The sequence below is a fragment of the Notamacropus eugenii genome, chromosome 3 (genome assembly GCF_028372415.1).
Source record: "Notamacropus eugenii isolate mMacEug1 chromosome 3, mMacEug1.pri_v2, whole genome shotgun sequence".
Taxonomy (NCBI): domain Eukaryota; kingdom Metazoa; phylum Chordata; class Mammalia; order Diprotodontia; family Macropodidae; genus Notamacropus; species Notamacropus eugenii.
The window spans coordinates 347,653,558-347,672,467 of NC_092874.1; the positions used below are offsets into that span (position 1 = coordinate 347,653,558).

Consider the following 18,910-nt stretch of genomic DNA (forward strand, 5'->3'; position numbering starts at 1 on the left):
CCTCCTATCATTGATGTATCACTTGAAGGTCTATAAAGCTCTGTACATATATTATCTCATTTCATTCTCATGACAATCTTGTGAACTAGGAGCTATCAATACCCCCATATTAAAGATAAAACTGGAACTGAGGGAGGAAGATGAAGTGATTTTCAGCATCACACAACTAATGAGTGTCTGATACCAAATCCATTGATCTATCCACTCTGCCATGCTGTTTGTGAATTTTTAAAAAAATCACAGAGTGTGATAGCAGTAGTAAAAGTTATTAATTTCTCATTCCATTCATATCAGCCATAAGAGTTGCGATAAGTTAATGATTATGTTTTAAAATGCAGTGACCATGGGGGGATGGAAATGGCTAGTGTGAAAAAAAATTTTTTAAGCTGTGTGTGGTCCTTTATGTTTTCTGCTACCTTTTATCTTTATGAAATAATAGTCATTCTTTTCTGTAAGTGAACATGCCCAGGATTAAATGCTACATATTTGAAGCCATTTCCTAAGTTTTTATGTTTAAGTCAATGAACAAACTGTGGATAATGGGATCCTTTTTTCATCTTTTCTAGACTGCTTGTTATCAGAGATCTTGAATATCAAATAAAGTTTTAAAGGAATACTTTACTGTTTGGTTCTTTCATGGATGTTCATCTAATCTTACCAACAAAAGGGCCAAATGAGAAGAACCTATCTTTAAATTCTTACAACAATTTCTATTTTGTGCAGAGCAGCAGGAGGGGATGATGGGCCTTTTCAGTCATAAGGCTAAATTTCCCATCAGTGCCCTAAATGGATCTTCACTTCTCCCCTCAGTGGATCCCAAGAAAAATTCATAAGAAATGTGTCTGCTGCTTTCTTCTGGGTACAGGCAAGTATAGCTGGAAGTTTTTGTGACTTTCCAGCCCTCCTTGATCCCACTCCTCAACTAGTATCGCTAGTTAGCAGTGTTATATCTCATTCATAATAATTCTATGAACAAAATTATCAAATTAAGTTGATAACTAGGTTTAAAAAACTTATTTTCTTCCAAAAGTAAAAGTTGAACTGACACAGCACAATTTACTGAAATAAATTTAATATCTCATTCTGAGCTTTACCTTTTAGTTACTTGTATTATATTGTGTTTCACATCAGAAACATGACTCTTCTTTATAATAAGCACAATTAAAAGCAAAATTCATCCTGTAAAAAGTGTCTAGATTCACAGATCTGGAAACAGCACATTTCTCATAGAGGAAAATTATTTTTGAAGTGTTGTTCTTCATAGTAAATTTGGTGACCTGTAACAGATTTCCCACCACCTGTAATATTAATTATTTAATTATAGGAATATTAGCTATACTATTTTAGGAAGAAGCTTAGTATTTTTAGTTATTTTAATTCAAGAATGAATGGCTTATACCCTGTACAAAGAGGATACAACTTAAAAATTAAGTTGCTTGAATTCAGGGATGGTTTTTTTAATTCCTTCATCACCTACTAGCTTTCCTTGTTACATGGTAAATGTTTGTGAATTGAAAATTGATTTGATTTTGAAACTGCTAATTTGATTATTTGTAAGCATGTTGATTGCCAAATTATCATTTATGTTTCATTCCAATAAATGAAATCTTGTTGGTAGGGGTTTTTGAAGTTAATTAAGAAATTAACACAAATAATTCAATAATCAAAGGATCCGTGACTGTATTTGCATAGGTATTCCCTTTACCAACACAAACTGCTTTTGGAAATATACTACTGACCTTTTAGCATTGTTGTGGCCAACACAGCTTTTTCGGTTCTCAGAAAATAGAATTGTCATCACTTGCTGTGGCCATACCTGAAACTTTTCTGACATGGTAGGACCTGACAAAGATTGGGCTCCTTTTGAGAACTTAAGATCACCTATATACAAGGATGAGCTTTTTAAATAGTATTTTTGTGAAGAAAATAAATAAATATTTGAGGAATAATGAAATTTGGATGCTTAGGGACAAAGCTAGTTTTATAATATTAAAGGCAAACTAAATGAAAAACATGGTTTTTAAATGGAAATAGATCAGATGGGATACTTTTGACTGAAATTTATCCAACAACAAGTGAACTTTATCAGAGAAATTCACAGATTGAAATTTGGAAGAGACCTAGACAACCAGCAAGTCAAACTTACACATGAAAATACCAGAAGGAAACTATCATATGCACCTCCAATGCTTTGTCTGGTATGAACTCTGCCATTTCCTTCAATATATCTTCATATCACTTTGACTCAAGGTCCTTCACCATCTTGGGTCTTTCACCATCTTCTTCAAGAAGGTACCCAGAATGCAATACTCTAGAAGCAGTTTGACCAGGGCAGAGTACAAAGGAATTATATATAGGTCTTTTCCAGAGAAACTCTTCCATATATAGTTGATATTTTAAACTCAAATATAAAACTTTTGCATTTATTACTATTTAATTTAATCTTATTAAATTCATCCAAATGTCAACATCTTTGTGGATCCTGACTTTGTAATCTGCTTCCCAGTTTTGTGTTATCTGTAGACTTCATAGTCATGCCTTCTATCCTTTGATCCAAGATTTTGATAAAAGTGGGGGAAAAGGGAAAGAATAAGGATAAATCTTTAAGGTATTCCATTAGATACCTCTTATCAAGTTGACAGGACAGCTAGGTGGTGCAGTGGATAGAATGCCAGGAAGACCTGAGTTCAAATTTGGCCTCAGAATCTTACTAGCTGTGTGACCCTGGGCAAATCACTTAACCCTGTTTGCTTCACTTTCCTCATCTATTAAATAAGTGGAAAAGGGAGATGGCAAACCACTCCAATATTTTGGCCAAGAAAACCCCAAATGGGGTCACAAGAGTTAGACATGACTGAAGTAACTGAAAAGCAATAACCAAGTTAAGCTTGAATCATCATTGTCCACTCTTTTGAGTATATCGACAAGTTCGATATAATTGTGCTGTCATCTAGACCACATTTCTATCTTTTCTATAAGCATATCATAAAATACTTGATCAAGTGCTTTGGAATGAATCTAGAATTCAAATCTAGGAATCAAATCTAGGAAAACTTTATCTATAGCATCCCCCTGAATTAACAATTTAGTAACCTTGTTATAAAAGGAAATAAGGTCAGTCTTACATGACCTATTTTTTTGTGATAAAGCAATCACTACTTTGTAATTACCACTTCCTTATCTAAATGTTCATTATCTCTTTTATAATCATTTCTAGAATTTTCCAAGGAACCAAGAAGCATTTAACCTTCTCCAGTAAAGCTGTGTGTCTCCTGTTCTCCATTATCTTTCAAATATTACTGACTGGGGCTCAGCAATCACACATTCTAATCTCTCAGATTTTCCCAGTACTGATTTAATTCACATTAGTCAAATAATTTTGATTCATCAAGAGCAACTAAGTGATTTTTAAAAACTTGTCTTTTACTTGTTTTGGGTTACAGATCCTTGTTGGATTTTTTGTTTTGCTCTTTCCCATCCAAAGGTCATTCTCCTTGACAGAGGGGGAGAAAGAAGTAAAAAACCATTTTTGTTGTCCTCTCCTTTCCTCACCATCTTTAACTCATGCTGAACTTTAGCATTCCTGACACTGTTATTGTGAGAGGGCTCCAGAAAATGCTTCTACCACCCAAGTCCTCTGTCACTACTGTCTTATAATCTGTTCCAGGTTGGTCATTCATTTCATAAACTCCATATTTATTTCCTATTTTGTCCTGATGGTCTGTAGTCCATTCCAATAACAAAATAATTTATGTTTCTTCAATTGATCTTTGCCCAAATGCTCACTTACAGAGAAAAAAATGGTTACATTTTCTATATTTGTTGGGTATACTTCCTCAAAGGAAAAAAATGTTAACTTTGCAGAGGGTTTTGGCAAATGAATTTCCTGATCTTTTTAGAGATTTGACACTTGACTTTTGGAAATTCATAACTGACCAGTATAGTAATGTTATTCAAAGTACTTCTTTGTTTCTGCTTTGAGTATTTTAAATAGAGTATATAAGAGATTTTGACAAAATTACCTCCCTGGACTCTTCCTTGGGTGATTAGTAGGGCTCACAGTCTCCATACTGGAATAAAGGAACAGTTTTCTAGACTAGAGAAGGGAAATAGAATCTAATTTAGCAGCCTATACAAGATTTTCTAAATATAGCATACTTACTTTGCTTGCATTTATCTGTTCAATTTGTTTTGAACACAATGTGCTGAGATTTTCTACTGCCTTTTAGGAGGAGAAAAGATACTAAAAAAAAAAAAATCAAGCAAAATCAAAGTCAAAATGCTTCAAGTTTCAGTCCCATGGAAATGCTGTGTCTTTTCTATGGTGTCCACATACAGACAGGCACAGTAGTCTTTTGACACAGTTAATTTAAATTAACCATAGTCTTGTTCTAACAGTGTAAATGTAGTGCAAGAAGAATAGTCAGAATATGTTTTCTCATTTTGGTTTAAGAAGTCTTTTCCAAGTAGCTAACATCACACAGAAATTTAATTTCATTGAGTAGCCTATGGCAATCTAAACTGTGTCTATATTAATTAAAGAAACAGAAAACTTTAGACCTCATAAATTTTTATTGTAAAACCTTGTACATTTTTTCTGATCCACATCATGAACTAAAATTTCACTGGAGTGGACAACAGCATTATGACATTATTGAATTATTACCATGATCTTATTGACAAGAATTTATTTTCATCCAAGAAGAAAATTTTCTGGGTTTACCACATGTTGAACATGTCTTTTTAGGAATATGGAAAATAATGAAATATGTTGATTTTTGAGATTTGATTAAAGATACATTAAGTAGTATTCTAGGAAAAAGTGAAAAGCTTGGAGTCTTCATAGTTTTCTTTATTTGCACTGTTGGTTATTGGTCTTGTACTCTGGCTTCAAAGCAAGAACATTTCTTAGCAATGGCTTAGGTGAAAGTGAAGCAAAAAGGAAGGAAGAAATGAAGGAAGGAAGGAAGGAAGGAAGGAAGGAAGGAAGGAAGGAAGGAAGGAAGGAAGGAAGGAAGGAAGGAAGGAAGGAAGGAAAGAAGGAAGGAAGGAAAGAAGGAAGGAAGGAAGGAAGGAAGGAAGGAAGGAAGGAAGGAAGGAAGGAAGGAAGGAAGGAAGGAAGGAAGGAAGGAAGGAAGGAAGGAAGAAAAAGGAAAAAATTTTGCTATGCAGTAAATGCTTCAACTCACTAGAAAATCAATTCAACAAGTTTTCTCAAGATGAGGAAACACAAGTAGGAAAGAATGGAACCAGTGGATGCACAATAACTGGCTCCAAATGATACTTTTTCATCAATATTTTCTACTTGGTGTGAGATTTTAATATCCTTCCAAAAGTATCTTAGTCCTGATTATCTAGCAAGGGAAAACAAGTATTGACCTCATCCTGTCATCTGCCCACCCAAAACTATTACCTCCACGGACCTTTCAGATTTAAAGGATTTTTAAAATATTCTACCAAACATCAAGAAACTTGAACATTTCCATATATAAAGAACAGACAAATAGTAATTACATATAGAACCCAAAACTTTTCCATATAGCTAGTTTTTTTAAGTATATAATGGACTTGGCTGGTTAGTTCCAAAATATGTCTGCTTGTCTGTATCTCTTTCTAAATTTCCTTCTGTGTATTGAAAAAAAAGTTTCATTAACACTTTCTTCTTCAGGGAAGGGATTAGAAATGGTACCTCGTTATCATTATCACTCTCATAGTTTTACAACTGCCGCCCACCCTCAGTCATCAATTCTATTGTGAAAAGCAAAAAGTTCTGCTAGGAATATTTTTGTATATATGAGTCCTTCTCCCTCTTTCTTTGATTGCCTTGTGGTATGGGCTGACTAATGGTATTTTACAATAGAAGTGAATGTGACTTTTTGGGTATAGTTCTAAATTGCTTTCCAGAATTCTTGGACCAATTCACAATTCCAGTAGCACATTAATTCATGTATCTTCCCACAGTGCCTCCAATTGTCATTTTCCTTTTTTCTCTTTTTCTAATCTGATAGGTGTAAGATGGAACCTCAGAGTTGTTTTATTTTGCACACTCTAATGATTTGGAGAATTTTTCATAGTTCATATTTTTATATTTTTCGTATGTTCATATTTTATATTTTTCCATATTTCATATTTCATAGTTTGAATTTTTTCTCCTTTGTACTCCTTCTTCATATCCTTGAGGGAACTGATCTTGTTCTTACACGTTAAGTATGTTGCCTATAGATTGCTCCATTTCCAGCCTGAACTAGTTTCTCATTTCCTAATTAACTTGGTGGTCTTCTGATCATAGCAATTCACACATCTCATCTGCATAGCCCACTGCAACTCATGATTCCTGAAATCAAGAGAGCCACTAGCTTCAATCTCCCCATAGCTGGGATTACAGTGTATGCCACCATATTTGGCTTTCTGGTTTACTTATGGTGTAGCTTTTCATATCTAGATTAAATATCTATTTAGTGTTTATTATATAACATAGTGTGAGTGGTGCTTCAAATCAAACTTCTGCCAGACTTCTTTCCATTTTTCTTAGAAATTTTATCAAGTAGTGGGTCCTTACCCCAACAATTGAATTCTTTGTATTGTTTCTAGTCTCATATTCGGTTTCTTCCATGATTAACTTTTCTATTTTTTTAAACTAGTGTCAAATAGCTTTAAGGGTATTGATAGGTCCACTTTCTTGCTAGTTTTTTTTAACTCTCATTATTTCCCTTGACCTTGACCATTTGTTGTTCCAAATGAGTCAGATATTTTAAACATCTTATAGCTATCTTGAATATAATTTCTCTATCTTTTCTTATTGGAATTTATGGATAATATGAAGAAAGAGTGATAATTTATGTAGGCTTATTTTATATGATTCTACTTTGCTGTAATTATTTCAGTTTTTAAGTTTTCTGAGTAGATTATCATATCATCTGCAAAGTGAAATTTTTGTTTGCTTTTTGCTTATTTTGTGAATTTTTTATATTCTTGTTTTATTGCCAAAGCTAATATATTACTCTAGTAATAAAAATAATAGTGGTGATAATGGATATCATAGCTTTACTCTGATTTTATTAGGATGGCTTGCATGTTTCTCTATTACCTATAATGCTAGCTTTGGGGTTTTAGATATGCACTACTTACCAGTCATATTATGAAAAGCCCAGTTTGTTATTATGCTTTTTAATTTTTTTAAAAAAATAAAGGTAGGTTATATTTTGTTAAAAAGGTTTTTCTATGTGTATTGACATAGTCATGATTTATATTGCTTTTGTTCTTAATATTGTATAATATCTTTATAGTTTTCCTAACCAATCTTGCATTGCTAATATAAATACAACCTTGTCATAGTGTATAATTTTTTTCCCAAAATGTTTCAGTAACCTCACCGATGATGCTTTATTCAATATTGTTATGTTCCTAATTGTTAAAGATATTGGTCTATAGTTTTCCTTTTCTGCTTTGTCTCTCCCTCTTTTAAGTAACATGATCACACAAAAAAAATTATTAGAATCTCTACTTTGCTTATTTTTGTCCAAACACCATGTGTAATGTTGGAATTAACTTTGAGTGTTTAATAGAATTTGCTTTTAAATTAATATAGTTCTGAGTTTGTTTGCTTGCTTTGTCTTTTGGAAGTTCATTTTTCTCCTGTTCATGTTCTTTATTTAAATTCTTGACTTCTTCAAGGAAGTGAACAGAATCTTGGAAAAGTTAAATGTGATGGATCTGTGGAGAAAACTGAATGGGAATAGAAAGGAGTATAACTTTTTGTCTGCTGTATATGACTCCTTCACAGAAACTGACCACCATGTATTAGAGCATAAAACTCTCACAAACAAATGCAGAAAAGCAGAAATATCAAATGTACCCTTTCCAAACCACAATGCAAGAAAAATTACATTTAATAAAACATTATAGGAGCATAGATAAAAAGCTAATTTAAGTACTAATTAAGTGCTTTAATCCTAAAGAATGAGTGGATCAAGGAAAATTATAGAAATAATTTGTAATTCCATTAAATAGAATGACAACAGTGAGAAAACATTCCAAAATTTGTGGAATGGAGCCAAAGCAATGCTTTTGGGAAACTTTATATCTCTAATTGTGTGTGTGTGTGAGAAAGAGAGAGAGAGTGAGCACAGGTCAATTAATTGGGCATGCAATTAGAAAAAAACAAATAAAAAATACCCAATTAAATAACAAAATGGAAATCCTGAAAATCAAAGGAGAGATAAGTAAAACTAGGAGCTGGTTTTATGAAAAACCCAGTAAAACAAATAAACCATTGGTTAATTTGATTGAAAAAAAAAGAAAGAAGAAAACCAGATTACCAGTTTCAAAAATTAAATGGTTGAATTAACCACCAATAAAGATGAAATTAAAGCAATTATTAGGAGTTATTTGCTTGGTTATATACTAGTAAAACTGGTGACCCAAGTGAAATGAATGAATATTTACAAAAACATGAGTTCCCCAGATTAACAAAAGAAACAGAATATTTAAATAACCCTATCTCAGAAAAAGAAATTATTAAGCCATAAATGAACTGCCCTAAAAAAAATCCCCAGGATCAAATGGATTTAGAAATGAATTTTACAAAACACCTATAATATCAATTATCTAATTATAGGAATATTCACTATACTATTTTAGGAAGAAGTTTAGATTTTTACAAAACATTTAAGGAACAATTCATTTGAATATTTTTTAATCTATTTAGAAGGAATCCTACTGAATTCCTGATAAATATAGTTTTGATACCTAAACCAGGAAGAGCAAAAGCAGAGAAAACTATAGACCAATTTCCTTAGTGAATATTTCTGCAAAAATTTTAAATAAAATATTGGCAAAGAGATCACAGCAAAATAACGCAAAGATCATACAGTGTGACGAGGTGGGATACCAGGAATGAAAGACTGATTCAGTATTAGGAAAACTGTTGGCATAATTTACCATATTAATAACAAAACTAACAGAAATAATATGATTATCTCAATTGATGAAACCTTTGACAAACCTTTGACAAAATTCTATACCCATTTCTATGAAAAACACTAGAAAGCATAGGAATCAATATAGCCTTTTAAAATGATAAATAGTATATCTAAAACCAAGAGCAAGTATTATTTGTAATGGGATAAGTTAGAAGGATGTCCATTATCACTGCTGTTATTTCAATAACATACTAAAAATGTTAGCTGTAGCAATAAGACAATAAAGAGAAATTGAAGGAATAAAAATAGACAGAGAGGAAACAAAACTACCACTTTTTGTAGACAGTATGATGTGATAGACTTAGAAAATCCTAGAGAAAATTAACAACCTCAGCAAAGTTGTAGGATATAAAATAAACCCACCTAAACCATCAGCATTTCTATAAACTACCAACAAAACCCAGAAGGAAGAAATAAAAGATAAATTCCATTTAAAATAATTACACACAATATAAAATACTTGGGAATCTATCTACCAAGATAAACCCAGGGATTATATGGACATGATTATAAAATACTTTTTCACACAAATAAAGACAAATCTAAACAATTAGAGAAATATTAATTTCTCATGGATAGGCTGAGCCAATATAATAAAATGACAATTCTATCTAATTTGATTTCTTTATCCAGTGCTATCCCAAACTACCAAAAATTATTTTATTAGGCTAGAAAAATAATAGTAACAAAATTCATCTGGAAAACTAAAAAATCAATAATATCAAAGGACTTTGAAAAAAATGTGAAAGAAGGTGGTCTAGCAGTACTGGATCTTAAACAGTATTCAAAAAATTGTAATCACCAAAAAAACTGGTACTGGATAAGAAATAGTGTAGTGGATCAATGAAATTAATTAGATACATAATACATAGTAGTACATGACCATAATCATCTAGTGTTTAATAAACATAATGATCCAAGCTTTTGGGGCAAGAACTCATCATTTGATGAAAATTGTTAAGAAAATTGGAAAGCAGTTTGATAGAAACTATGTCAAGTCAAAATAGGTACATAATTTAGACATAAAGGGTGGTATCATAAGCAAATTAGGGGAAAATGGGGAAAATGTACTTGTTAGATCTATGGATAATGGAAGAGTTTATGATTAAAAAAGAGATAGAGAGGCTCATGGGAAATAAAATAGGTAATTTTGATTACATGAAATTAAAAGACTTTTGCACAAACAAAACGAATGCAGCCAACATTAGAAGGAAAATAGGAAACTGGGAGGGGGGATTTATTGCAAATTTCTCTGATAAAAGTCTCATTTCTCAAATATATAATAAACTTAGCCAATTTTATAAAAATAAGAGCCATTCCCTAGTTAATAAATGATCAAAGGATATAAACAGACAATCATCAGAAAAATAAATCAAAACTATTAATAGTCACTTAAAAATGTTCTAATTTACTACTGATTAGAGAAATGCAAATTAAAACAACTTTGAGATACCACCTCACATCTATGAGATTAGCTAACACAATAGAAAAGGAAATAAACAAATGTTGGAGAGGATTTGAAAAAATTAGTGATAGTAATGCACTGTTGGTAGAGTTGTGAACTAGTCCCACCATTCTAGAGAATATCTTGGAACTATATCCAAATGAATATAAAACTGTGCATACAAAGCAATACCACACCACTATCATAAAGTGATAAAAGAAAACTGAGAAGGATCCATTTGTAGAAAAATATTTTTTGTGGTGGAAATCAAGGGGATTCCCATCAATTGGGGAATGACTGAACAAATTGTGTTATATGGTTGTGCTGGAATACTATTGGGCTATAACAAATGACAAATAGAATGGTTTCAGAAAAACCTGGGGAGACTTATATGAACTGATACCAAATGAAGTGAGCAGAACCAGAACATTTTACACAGTAACAGCAATATTGTAAGGATGATCAATTTTGAAAGACTTAGCTACTCTGATCCAGATAGTGATCCAAGTCAGTTCCAAAAGACCTGTGTTAAAAAAATACTATCTCAATAGAGAGAACAGAAAAACTCTGAATTCAGATTGAAGCTTCCTTTTTTACTTTCTTTATTTTTATTATTTTATTTTGTTTGTGTTTTCTTTTCAACATGGTTAATATGGAAATATATTTTTCATGACTATACATATATAATTGATATCATTTTGCTTGACTCCTAATGGAGAGAATAGTGGAGGGAGGCAGAGGGAGAGAATTTGGCACTCAAAAAAATTTTAATGATTGCTGATATTTTTTACATATAATTGGAAAATGAAATAAATTAAAATAATTTTAACAAATTCTTGACTTATTTTGTTAAATTTTTTGTAAATATTCTCCAATTTCATGTCTTATCCATAATCTCTTTAGGCCAGTATATAATTGGGCAAAAATATTTCTTAATAATTTGCCAGGCCTAGAGGCCTGAGGGCTACCCGAGTCTTACCTTACCTGTCCCAGGTCTTCGGTTGGCCAAAATGGATAAACGTATGAGAGAAGAGACTTTCCGGAGTCGAACAAGGGTTAGGCTTTATTCAGGGTCCTGGTTACATGTGCAGGGGGAGCTCTTCCTTAGGAGGGAGAGAGAAATCTCCCAAGGAGGCAAAGATCTTACGGTAAGAGATTGGAAGTAGAAGTGTAAGTGGGGAGAGAGGGGGAGGGGAGAGCGAAGAGAGGAAAAGTGGAGTCTTCTGTCCTGTCAGGGCCCCTCCCGCGCTAAGAGCGCCTTCAGGCTTTCCTGACCCTAATTAAGCTCTCCGGCCGTGTAGTTTGCACCTGAATACCGTGCCTGTTAGATAACAATAGGTGTGCCCAGATCCGGGACAGTCTCGAGGGCGGGGATGCTCCTCCCATCACATTTCTCACGGGAAGAGGCGGAAATACACGAGATAGCTCGGTCTCACTCCTCAATTCCCTGGTGTTTCATGGGGGGCCTCATGAGAACTCTAAGATTTAGAAGTTCCCACCTTTACCCGCCCGAGACTGTCCACGTGGAATTGAGCTTCCATCCCCAACAATAATTTCCTTTACTTTTTCATTTGTTGGGAATTCTCCTTTTTCATTTCTGATTTGGCAATTTGGTTTTCTTTCTTCTGTTTCAAAATCTTATTAGCTAATATTATATTATTTTCCTAATTGGTTCTAAAGAAGAAAAAGAACTCAAGATCCTAGTTTTATTTAGCAGTTCAGTGTTGGTTTTGCTTTCGGTTTTCTTAATCTCATCTTTGATTTTTAGTATTTCTATTTTTAGTGTTTAGTTGCTGTTTTTATATATTGCTTTTCTCATGTGAGTATTTTTTAATCTAGTCTTTTGTTAATGAAAATGTTTAGAGATATAAATTTTTTCCAAAGGACTACTTTGGCTGAATCCCAACAGTTTTGATTGTTCTTCATTTCATTGATAAAATTATCCATTGCTTACATGATTTGTTCTATGATCTATTATTTTGTTAGGATTAAATTGTTTTATTGAATCCTTTCTTGAAATGCTCGTTTAAAAAAAATAATTTTTATTGTGCCATACCCAGTAAAGGATATATTCAACGTCTGCTTTTCTAATTTTGTTTATGAAATTTTGATGTCTGAGAACATAGTCAATTCTTATGAAAATGCCATAAACAACTGAGAAATGTGTATATTATTTTTGTTCACATTCAATAATTTCCAAAGACAAATCTAACTTTTTTAGTATCTTATTGAAGTTTTTAACTTCTTTCTTATTAACTTTTGGTATTTTCCCCAGTTACATTTTTACTCTTTATTCTTATCTCTAATTCATTTTACATTTCTTTTAAGTAATTAGATACGCTGCCATTTGGCCCATATATATAGTAAGTCTGATATCATTTCATTATCTTTTTGCCTTTAAATGTAGTTCGCATGGTTATGTCTTTTTGCTATGCCTATTTTTACTGTTCCATTGTCTGAGATTATGATTGCTATCCCTCCTAATAGCAACAATAATAATAATTGGCTTTAATATGTAAGGTTTGCAAAGTGCTTTACAAATATTATCTCATGTTTTCCTCACAACAAACCTGAATGGTATTACTTCTTTCATAAGTGAAAAATCTGATGCCTTGAAAAGGTAGGAAAAAAAGTTTGATTTATTAAAATAGCAAAAAGCCATGTACAAAGAAACACAATTTTCAAAGAGTCACATGATCAATTTGGGACAGAAAATGAACTATGACAAAAAATTTGAAGTCCTAAATCAACTTCTAAAGGATTAGGATGAAGCCTTTTTCCTGTGTAGGAAGTCTAATGATTTCAAAAGACACAGATCTTTTGTTTACTAATAAAAACTTACAAAATTTAAGTGTGAAAAAACACAGTCTTCAAAGACACAGATTGTGTGAGAACACGACTTTGAGAAGTAATAAATAATACATAAAGAAGTTGCAGGGAATTGCATTCCCTTATCTCATTTACATGCAAGTGTTTTAAGAAGGTAAAACTCACAAAATGAAAGATCATAAAAATATTTAGAGACCAGGCATGATTTTTAAAAAAGACTGTTGTTGTTACCAAGGATATTTGGTGATTTGTACCTCATAAGCAAAAGATGAGTCACTGAAGAAGCTCCTGGTATAAGCTACTGAAAGCACAGTGAAAGAGTTGAAGAAGTCGGACAGGAGTGGTCCTGAATGAACAGGTGGTGGAAGACTCAGCAAGAGCTAGAAAAGACAAGCTAGCTCTATTGGGACTGCCTTAGAAGGGGCAGCTGAAGTTGTGAGTGACCAGAAACTTCAGTTCTGAGCTCCTGACTGGAGCACAATGAACGGGAGCTTAATTACTTGCCCTTCTACACTATCTACATAGTTTGGGAGAGGTGAAACCTTTCAGAAATGCCCACTTCTTTGCTAACACTCTTGTTTAAGGAGGGAATGGCATGTTTTGTACTTCATTTGCTAAATAAAAAGAAATGTTGAGGTCTAAATGGATAACAATAATTTAGTCACTGAAGAACTGATTGGAATTTTCTATATCACACAGGCAATGAACAATTCTGCTGTGAGCTTTGTTTACTAAGATTGGATGATGCTGGTGCAGAGCTGGCTGTACCTGTCTGTATCTGCCAGTGGAGTCAGCCTGATGAATTTTGTAGTTTCTCTGATTCTGTTTTTCATTTAATACTGTACCATTATTTAATGTCCTTTTAAAGTTGATGATGAGTAAAAACTGTTTTCCATGCTTTACTAGTTAAAAAAAAGGGGGGGGAAAGAAGAGTATTTTTTGGTATTTCACTAGCTAAAAAAAAAAAATATATATCAACCAAATAGTGAACCTTAGAACAGAAAAGGCAGCAGAAAGCAGTTTCATGTGTGGGCAGATGTTAATGAATTGACCGATGGCATCAAAGTCTAAAGTCTAGGATTATGAATTATCTCAAATATATGGAGTTTCCTCATTCATATTTCCCTTCTAAGTTTATGTGCCTCCTCTGTCCCACACATAGTGAGTACATTTGTGGGCAAGTGTGAACCAAGTTGATAAGTAGATTTTGTGTGTTTATTTTCCTACATTTCTTTAATATATGAATATCTGCGATGTTATTTCCTTTGCCTTGTTTCTAAGTAAATGGCTATATTTATGATCTAAAATTGGCATCATTGTGAATGGCTTGAGACTAAATTGGTGATGAGGAGAAGCACATTTCTCTTCCCCCAACAAGGTCGTGCTGATCTTTCTCTGGGAACCTAAATCTTCCTATGTGAAGGTTGATAAAGTGAAAGACTACAGCAAAAAGAGGTATCCATATACTCTGTTAGAGAGCTACTACTATGTGAGTGAACATCCCAGGTATGTGTTATAAGTCTTATAAGTTCCCTATCAAAAGTGCATTTTCCCCCAAAAAATTATACTGAGTTTTTTAAGTGACTTCATTATAATCATTTATATTTTGAATTTTGGAATATTTCAATATTTTTTTCTCCTTCCATGTAATTGCTACTAAGTCTTGTGTGACACTGACTGACTGTGGTACTTTAGCTCTGATTGCTTCTGTGGGGACAGAACAGGAAACCAGTATTTGTAGCATTTACTGGATTTGAACTGAACATAGATCTGTTCATTGGATTTCTAAGCCAACATAAAATCTGATCTTACAAAAAGTCTTATTTTGATCTCTTTGTGCTACCTTAGGTGATACTCTTGTCGGGGAAAGTGAGCTCAAGGATACCTTTCTTTTCATTTCTTAGTCATCTTCTCTATTTATCAATTGAATGTCACAAATTCCCTTTTAAATTTATTATGCCTTTAGAAATATAATTTAAAATATTTTAGCATTAGTTGCACAGAATGTTTAGATAAAACTCTACTTTTTATTTCTTTTTATATATTTAGTCTGTCACTCAAGATTGTATTGATGACATTTTTTCTGGATTATAGAAACCCTTAAACATAGAGATCACACTGACATACATCCTTGTAAACACTTTTCCCTTCTTTTGCAAAGCTAATTCATCATCATCACTTAACTGTCTTCATAAATAAAGGACTGGGGAAAAAAAGATGTATTAAAATGAAACACTGAAATTTACATATCCCCAGTGAACTCTTTAAAATAAGAAACAAATACAAGCAAAAAACTAATCTTAGCATCCTATCACTGTGATCTTACATCCTTTGTACATGTTACTTTTGTACATTCACACATACAATGAATACATGATAGTTGATTCAAGACCCTAGAAAATATCTGGCTACTGTATGCTTCCAGAATAACATATCTGTATTGCCTATTTACCTCTTATGCAAAATGAAATCTTTTAATCTATTAAAAATCTATTGTTACTTCTTGTTTTTTAGACTTTGTCTATGGAGTTTTCTCAGCAAAGATACTGGAATGATTTGCCATTTCTCTCTCCAGTGTGTCCCCATTTTTACAGATAAGGAACTGAGGCAAATAGGGATTAAGTGACTTGCCCAGGGTCATATGACTGGTTCAGGTTTTGAGGCTGGATTTGAACTCAAGTCTTCCTTACTCCAGGCCTGGCACTCTATCCACTGCTCCACCTAGCTGCTCCCTATTGTTACGAAGTTGGTTCAAGCATGTAACTTCAATACATACTATTTTTAACAGATATAATTTAATAATTTTCCTAGGTGATAGGCAAATAATCTCAGATGTAATTAAGTATGTAATAGTAATAGTATGTATATAAAAGTAATTATTTACTACATTATCCATTTCAAAACAAATGTACCCCATTAAATATTGTAAGTTTTCAAAGATTTTGCCACATTCTTTTAAAAATTCAATTCATAACCTAATAACATCCAGATTAAGAGAGGTTATTCTTCTAACAGCTAAATGATAAAAATCATTTCTCAGATTTCACAGCATAACAAATAATTTCTTGCATTTAAAATCAGAAATAAAACTTATTACCAGTCAGATAATATCATTCAGCCAAATACATTTTCAAATTATCTTACAGAGAAAATCATTCATTTTATCACCTTTGACATTCTGAACTGATTTCATTGAAGACTAATATAGAGTACTTACATTTATTAGCATTTATATAGTGCTTACTATGTGTCAGGAATTCTACTAAATACTTTACAATTATTTGATGCTCACAATAACCTTGATTTTATTCCCCTTACAGATTAAGAAACTGAAGTACACAGAGGTGAAGTAATTTTTTTAAGTTCAAATAGCTAATACATTTCTGAGACTGGATTTTAACTCAGATTTTCCTGATCCATGCATTTTCCAGCATATTTCATTAATGCCAAATAGCAAACATAATTTGCATAAAGTTCTGATTTATCACAATTGCCCTAATAGGAGAACTCACTGTAAATGAGATCACATTATGATCTTATTTTCAGGATAAATTTTGACCAAATTAAATCTGGATTTATAATCACTAATGGCAACATTCTAAATCTCAGTTTTTCCAAGGGCACTCTTGTTTTCAGTTAGCTCAAGTTCAAAAGTTCATAGTGGTATTTATGTTGTGGTGGCATTATGTTGTGGTGCATGGTGGCATTTTCATTTATTTGAAAGCTCTGGATTTTGGCTATGACATTCCTACCTCTTAATTTGAGATGTCTTTCCATGAATTGATTAGGATATTCTTTCCATTTTTACTTTGTCTTATGACTCTAATAGATCTGGGTAATTTTCATTTGTGATTTTTAAAAATATATTGCACAAGTTTTTTTGTCTGGTTATGACTTTCAAGGAGTCCAGTTATTCTAAAACTCACTTTTGTTTTTTTTTTCTTTTTGAGGTCATTTGTTTCTGATACTATATACCATATACTCCATTTTTTGTTCTTTAATTTTGTTGTAATATTTCTTTTTGCCTTCTGAAGTTATTAAGTTCTATTTGTTCCATTTTAATTTTCAGGGAGTCAACTAGTTGGGTAAGGTTTTCCTCCTCCTCTTCTTTATTTGACTTCTATTTTTTCCCTCTAGAACTCATTTCATTTTTTAAAATATTCTTGGCATTCTCTACATAGTAGATTAAATACATTTAATTGTCCTTTTTGTTTACTACAATTGGCCAAAACTGACAACTATCTACTTCATCAATCTGTCTTACTACATGCAGGCCTGGTCACATCAATTCAAGCCAAAAAGCCTAGTTGATTTTTTTTATTTTAATTTTTAATTTTTTATCTTTTTTTTTTGCTACATTGGCATATATGTATCTCTTTCTCATATAAAAGTAGAATGTTAGAACTGGAAATGACCTTAGAGCTCTAGCACCAGCAAATCAAGTTCAAGTCATCATCTTGCAAATAAGGAAATTGAGATCCTGAAATTTTTCTGGACAAGTTCCCTTATGCAAGTTCACATAGCAAGTCTGTGAGGCAGATTAAAACATTCTGCAAAATGGTTTACTATTGTGTTAATTCTCTCAGATCTCCACTTCATTTTGTCCACACAGATACAGCCTAAACTTACATGCCATAACATATGGTGATATGATGTCATTTTTAAAAATGTCCGGTTTTATTTCATCCAGGTACTCTGGTAGTGCTCGGTGGGAAGTCATTCCCCATCCTACTCCCCACCCCATGGCTTTACTGGTCTTTTGTGTTTACCTCTTGTCCATCTCTTGACCTAAAGTCCATTGTTACTTTGGTTGGTGTCTTCTAGTCATATCTTCAGATTCATTTCCTGGGTTGGAACTATGCCAATCTGGCTCATTCTATACTTGTTGATGAGAGGATCAGTTCCTTTTGGTCCTAATTTTGATTTCTTGCAGGTTATCTCCTACTCCCATTGTCTCAAGTCAAAGTACTGTAGTTTTTAGAACTAGAATGAGAGTACTCACTTTTTCATCCTCCAGAGAGTACTCACATTGCTACTAGTCTCTGGCTTTCTGGCAGCGTCCATAATCAGAGCACTGTTGACTTTCAAATCCCTTAGAGTTTCCCTTTCAGAGCTCTACAAGCTCCTGGTTGTTAGCTTCAGTTAGCACTAGAGTAGGGCTTCTTAAACTTTTTCCATTGTAGCATTGGCATTGCATGGCCTGAGAGCATGCACAGTGCAAAGTGCGCATGCTTTGTATTCAGAACTGCCACGAAGTTGGGCAATGCAACTCAGGCAAGGCTGCCAGAAACACCTCAGATTGATTACACTTTGATTTTGAATTAATTTTTGGCTGTTGTGCATTTCAGAAACCTTTTACTGTTGCCAAATTTTTCGTGACCCCTCAACCCTCAGTTTAAGAACAGAATTCTTGCTCAAAACTGGCTGGTTTCCAGTCGCTTTACCAGTGCTTCCATTGGCTTTCTTTACAGGTTTCCTTTCCCCACAATTATAGATATCTTACTCCTTTTTTTATCCTAGGCTAGATAAAGGTATTTAATGTGTTGCTTCTTTTGGATTTCTTGTTCGCAATTCCATTTGGTGTTTTTTTTAGATCTTTGCTAAAGTATATGTAGGCTTTTCAGAACTTTTTCCTGTCTTCATTTTAATCAGAAGC

The 18,910-nt window shown here is 32.9% G+C and overlaps 1 protein-coding gene across 4 annotated transcripts in view; it reads left to right on the forward strand.

Annotated features, from left to right (window-relative positions):
• The window catches only part of KCNN2 (potassium calcium-activated channel subfamily N member 2), a 180,299-nt gene that overhangs the window by 132,672 nt on the left and 28,717 nt on the right, over window positions 1-18,910 (forward strand). The window contains exon 6 of one of the 4 annotated variants that reach the window (XM_072597193.1): window positions 729-6,800. The exons of the other annotated variants lie outside the window; for them this stretch is intronic. Within the exon in view, the coding sequence (XP_072453294.1) occupies window positions 729-833 (105 nt within the window). The 3' untranslated portion in view covers window positions 834-6,800. Of the gene's footprint in view, window positions 1-728; window positions 6,801-18,910 lie in introns of those variants that run through there. 4 annotated transcript variants of the gene reach the window in all.